Source organism: Elephas maximus, chromosome 1, assembly GCF_024166365.1.
Source record: "Elephas maximus indicus isolate mEleMax1 chromosome 1, mEleMax1 primary haplotype, whole genome shotgun sequence".
NCBI lineage: Eukaryota > Metazoa > Chordata > Mammalia > Proboscidea > Elephantidae > Elephas > Elephas maximus.
Window position 1 is genome coordinate 213,506,080 of NC_064819.1, and position 6,322 is coordinate 213,512,401.

Below are 6,322 nucleotides of genomic sequence, written 5' to 3' on the forward strand. Positions count from 1 at the left end.
ATACATGCATATGCGTACTCACTTGTGTGTGTGTATATACATGTATTTATATGTGTGTGTATATATATGTATACACACACATATACATATACCATAAAAAAAAAAAAACCTATTGCTGTCGAGTTGATTCTGACTCATAGTGATCCTATAGGACAGAGTAGAACTGCCCTGTAGGGTTTCCAAGGAGCAGCTGGTGGATTCAAACTGCCAACTCTTTGGTTAGCAACCATAACTCTTAACCACTGCACCACCAGGGCTCCTCATACACACATACATGTTTTCGTATGTGCGTGTGTGTATATATATGTAACCAAACCTGATTCCGACTCATAGTGACCCTATATGACAGAGTAGAACTGCCCCATAGGGTTTCCAAGGCTCTAAATCTTTACAGAAGCAGACCGCCACCTTTCTCCCGAAGAGCAACTGGTGGGTTCAAACCGCTGACCTTTCGGATAGCAGCAGAGCACTTAACCACTACACCACCATGGCTTCCATATATATATATATATATATATATATATATATATATATATATATATATATATATATGAAACTACTTTTATGAATTACATTTAAGTTTATTAAAGATTAAATTATACTTTATATTCTCTAATTAGGAGAGGGTCCAGGTAGATTTTTCATATTTTTTGTTTCCTTATCATTTTCTCTTTAATTAATGCTCTAATCCTCATATGGAGGACCCCTCCAGGCCTTTGCTTATGACAACTATAAATCTCACTGCCTTCGTTCCATCTGTTCTCTCTACAGTTTTCCTTCATTCCATAATCCATGTCATTCTAATTTCCATTCCCACCCTTCAGAGTTCTGTCGTCTTGTTTCTTCTGTCTACCATGTCTAAAATTAACTTTTAAATATGCACAATCTTCAAGGTAAACATTATGGTGTACTTTACAGTTAATCTTAAGAAAAGTAAACATAATCAAGAGCTGGTACACTGTAGATACCAGCCATTGGAAAACTTACTCGAAGGGGTCAATTTAGTAAAGGCAGCTGAACTGTGACCATTTTTGAATTCATATAAATAACTATTTTATTCGTTACTTAATGTGCTAATTTTCCTACTTTGGTACATACTTGGGTCTTGTCTGAAGAAAGACAGCCAGTTAGGCTAAAATATAAAAGTTACCAACTAATTAATGACATAATCTGATATTATACACTATAGCTTTAATGCAATTACATTTAATTTTGGATATTGCAGGGGATCTAATAGAATGAAATAAAACCTATTCTGAATAAACTATATGATATATTTTGGGGAATAAATGGGAGAAGTTGAATGAATTTGCTTTATAACATAAACAGAGAATTGTAACAGTTGAGTGCATTCCAGAGAACAAAGGGAAATAATACTATGTGAATTTAATCTAAACCACTCACATCTCAAAAACAGAGAAATACGAATGGAAGGTGGGTACATTTTCATCGTCATGAAATCAGCTATGATTTCCTGAAGCGGAAAGTTGAGAAGGTGGTGAGAAGATGTAGAAAGAATTAAACAGTAGAGAACATTCTAGAGGAACAAACATTAGAATCACTCCAAAATATCCTGGAGAGTTTTTTTTTTTTTTTTTTAATTCTGATCAGTTTTGATTTATATTTCTTAGAGAGATAAGGGACAGTTGACTGCTTCATTTCTACGTGTGATACAGAATAATAAGAGCAACCAGCTTGCTAAGACTTCAAAGCCAGATGGTGTGTATATGTGTCATGCTGAGTTGATGGGTTGGAAATTCCAGTCTGCAAGATGACTGGAGCCAAGTAATGCTTCAAGGTAATCCTGATTAAGATCTACTTATGCATTTTTGTAGAATTTTTACATTTTTCGCAGTTAGCTTGATGAATTTTAAGTTGCAATGGACTGCATGGTACACATAAGCAATAGAAAAATACAAATAAAATGTCTCTAATATGATTTAGGAAACCCTGTTGGTGTAGTGGTTAAGAGCTATGGCTGCTAACCAAAAGATTAGCAGTTCGAATCCACCGGTTGCTCCTTGGAAACTCTATGGAGCAGTTCTACTCTGTCCTATAGGGTCACTATGAGTCGGAATCGACTTGACAGCAACGGATTTGGGTTTTTTTTTTTGGTAAGCTGTTTCACAGTATGTTGCCTGCCTCCGTTCACAGCTCTGGATCTTCAATACCTTTCCCCCCACTTTAGGAATTTCACAAATAATTGCTCTGTACTGTTTGTGAGGGTCCGAACAAAACACAGCTGATACAAGCAATTCAGTTTGTGATTGATTTGGGAGTGTACAGCTGGTAGGTTTTTTGTGTTTTTTTTTTTGAAAACGGCATAGCGTATCTAAGTTGACATTACTTTGGAAAGATTTTGTTTTCAAAAATCTGCAAGGAGGTCATTTAGTACAAGTTTGACAAGAGAAAATTGCTTCGTATCGGAGTCTTGATTATTACATTCAGTTGATTTCTGTATGACTCAAGGACTAGAAGCTTTCTACTACTTCCTTTGGTGGAAAAATTTCCAGATTTAAGAATTTCAAGCCATAGGAAAGATTTCTTCACCTTCAGATGAAATTGTCCTTTTTGTTATTCAGCTACCCTGATCCTTTTCTTTTCACTTCTTAGATAAAAAAAAATAATTCCCACTAATTAGATAATCCCACAGATTTTGATGCAGTGTTGTAAACTAATGGAAACTTCAGTTTGTGAATTGATATTGCTTTCTGCCGGGCCTGTTTAGATATGTGTGTGTGCACTTTCACATTTGTCTTGAGTGAACAAAAATGGAAGTAGTGTTATAAGATCCATTTTCTCACATACGATGTCAAATTGCAAATATCTTAGCCTTTTTTTAATTTATGGGGTCTCTGGGTGGTACAGATGATTAGCATGGTCAGCTGCTAACCAAAAGATTGGAGGTTCAAGCCCACTCAGAGGCACCTTGGAAGAAAGGCCTGGTGATATACTTCTAAAAATCAGCTGTTGAAAACCCTATGCAGCACAGATCTACCCAGACACACAAGGGGTCACCATGGGTTGGAACTGACTCAGCGGAAACTGAATCAATTTTTAGTTTAGTTTTGTTTTTTTGTAAGGTGACCCCTTTAATGTGCTTCTGATCCTCTTTTATATGTTACAGATATGGAGCTTATTTGGTGTTCCCCAGCTAGGGGCGCTTTGGGTCTTACTGACTAATAATGGCTGTTGCTTCTCTACAGGTTATCCAGGCTGTCTTTTTTGGCATCTGTGTACTGACTGACCTTTCCAGTCTTCTGACCAGAGGGAGTGGGAACCAAGAGCAAGAAAGGCAGTTAAAGAAGCTCATCTCTCTCCGGGACTGGATGCTGGCTGTGCTGGCCTTTCCTGTTGGTGTTGTAAGTATGATGATGGAGGGCATTTAATTTCAAAAGAATCTTGCATCTTATTTCAGACTTCCAAGGGAAAAAAGAGGTTCATATATAGGAGGTCTTATGCAATCCAAACTTGAAATCTGTGGTCCTTGGGTCTATGACCATTCTAGTATTTCTGAACTTGAGAGAGGAAATTAGCATTAGCTCATACTTCTTCACTTCCCCGACTGTGCCATTAGCTATTATCACTTAAGTAAATGCCACTTAATGTTTACGTCTGTTCTGGCTTCATTGATTTTCATTGTTTTCAGTTAGATTCCCTCCGTAGCTCAACTTCCTTCACAAATCTGTTAACCATCCATTATCTACACATAAACCATGATGTCCTGAAGGTCCAGTGTCCCATGAGATTCTATAGATTTTTTAACCCAGTGTCTGAGTTATCTAGTGCTGCTATAACACAAACACCAGTGGGTGGCTTTAAAGAACAGAAATTTATTTTCTCACAGTTTGGGAGGCTAAAGTCCAAATCAGGTTGCCAGCCATGTCAATTCCTTCCTTATTGGTAGCCTCCAGTGTTCTATGGTTCCTTGGCTTGTAGACAACCCTCACATGGCACCTGTCTTCCCCCCAGTGTGTGTCTCTGTGTCTTTTCTATCTTTTTATAACTCAGAAGTCATGAGGTGTAGGAGCTACCTAACCTAATATATACACTGATAGAACCACATTAACACAACAAAAAAGAAACCGCTATGTCCAGATTTACGGGTCCAGGGCTTAGGATTTCAACACATATTTTAGGGAGACATAATTCAGTCCATAACACCTGGGTACAGCCAGGTGAAGAATGAGAGAACTCTTGCATACCTCAGATTGTGAGGGCAGTAAAAGTCTGTTACCTAATTCGAGTTCAAATCTTTTGTTTGCCAGCTGGATTTTTTTGAGAAACAGGAGCCGAAGTGACCAGAGATAGCATATGCACCAAAGTCCAAGGTCCAATATAGGGAAAGACAGAAACGTGTATTTTAAAGTCATCCGATGACGCTTATTCATACTTGCTGGCAGAGACCTCTACGTGATGACTCTAATACCAAGTGGGGGAATAAATAGGCACCCATTGTCACTGAAGTGCTTTGTCTATGTACTGGGTTGTGATTTTTTTTGGATGAAATAGTTCTTAGCTCCTAAGAACAATAAGAGAGCCAGGGAAGCATTATAATCTGGTCACACTTCTCATCCCCTCATCTTTGCTTAGATTGGAGTCATCCAGTAAATATCTGAAATTTTGTTCTTAACAGAGTTATAAACTTTCTAATTACTTAATATTTCCCTCTTTGGACTTGCCTTACAAAATTCAAATATTTTTCATCAGAATAGCCATCTGAGAGAAAATCACCATCAGCGTGAATTATAAAGGCATATTCTCTCTGCATGAAGGAATTATCTAGAAAATGACAGATTTGTATTTTTATCTTTGTTGTTTGTTTCTTTTACTCCTTATTCTCTTGGAATGTCTATAGAGGATCAATAGAAAAGGAGCGTTATTACCTCTAGAAGTCTTCTTTGGCTAGCAGGCGAGGTTGTAAATAGAAATAGATATCAACATGTTTTCTTTTAACCTCTCTTTCTGTTATGTGGTGTCAAACTGGGTCTCTCCAGGGAAATTCCCAATTTACTTTGTGAGTCTTGTCACTGTCATTGAAGGCTCATTACACGTGCTGTGCAGAAATTTGACATTACTTTTGGGAAAACTTTTGGCATCTTTTTGAGATTTGAATTTATTTGTCAACTTTCTGTGTCCTTTCTGAATCTTAGTCCTTGTATACTTCACGGTTTGTAAGAAGAGTAGGGCTCTTCTGTTTGCCTGTTTTATTGTATCTGATAATGTCCTCCATGTTGTATTATTTTTTGTTGTTTTATCTGTCTTTGATGGAGGGAAAAAGAGTAAAAATATCATTAATCTGCTCCCTCCTTTATAATCAGAAGTCATGATGTCACTTTTTCATTGCAGGCGTATAAACCTCTCCTAGCCGAGGGGCTTTCTGATGGCAAGGGCTTTTGCCTCCTCCGTGCAGTGCCCCAGTGCCTACCATGCTACCTGGCACACAGTAGATGATCAAAACAACCAAACCCAAACCCATTGCTGTTGAGTCGATTCCAATTCATAGCGACCCTAAAGGACAGAGTCAGAACTGCTCCATAGGGTTTCCAAGGAGCGCCGGGTGGATTTGAACTGCTGACTTCTTGGTTAACAGCCATGGTTCTTAACCACTACGCCACCAGGGTTTCTCGTAGACGATCAGTACTCTTTAATAGGCATACTTACAGAATAAGTAGTCAGATGTGCAGCCTCACTGAATCCTTTAACTCTAGTTTTTCCTTGCTCGGTAATACTTTATAGTCAATTTTTCCATTTTTCATCATTTTCCCTTACTATGAGTCACTTTCCCATTTATATTCACTAACCTTTTCTTTTCCCTGAACTTCCTGAAGTTCCTCTGCTACATTTCTTTCTCTCCTTTGCTCTCTGTCTCTACATTTAATATTAAAAAGAATCCTGACCAATATTCTCCAGAAATCTCCTTATTTCTTCACTCTTCCTCCTGTTCCTACCTTACTCTGTCATTTGACTTTTTCTATCTATCTGTTTTCCAACAGATTTCTAATTCTAATGCCTAGACATTCGTTTCAAAGCAAAAAAAAAAAAAAACCCAAAAAACTTAATAAGTGGCTTCTTCTCAAACTCCATTAATTTTTAGCCAAGTCATAATTACTAAGGCTATGAGTTTGTCTCTTTAATTTATAAGCATTTTGACCCAGAATAGCTTTTTTTTTCATTAACCATGTGATTTTACCTTTTCCTAAGATTGTTTCCCAACTTTCCTTTCCATTGGTCCCATTTCTCTGTCGTGACTACCAAGGCTTTCCCTCTGCTCCTTCTGTTCCTCCCCTGTACCCCTCGCAGCTGCCGGATGGGATCAGGA

General features: G+C 37.7%; 1 protein-coding gene across 6 annotated transcripts in view; it reads left to right on the forward strand.

Annotated features, from left to right (window-relative positions):
- The window catches only part of AIG1 (androgen induced 1), a 293,600-nt gene that overhangs the window by 43,664 nt on the left and 243,614 nt on the right, over nucleotides 1–6,322 (forward strand). For all 6 annotated transcript variants that reach the window (XM_049902506.1, XM_049902548.1, XM_049902516.1 and 3 more), the window contains exon 2: nucleotides 3,207–3,362. In XM_049902506.1, the coding sequence (XP_049758463.1) occupies nucleotides 3,207–3,362 (156 nt within the window). The remainder of the gene's footprint in view (nucleotides 1–3,206; nucleotides 3,363–6,322) is intronic.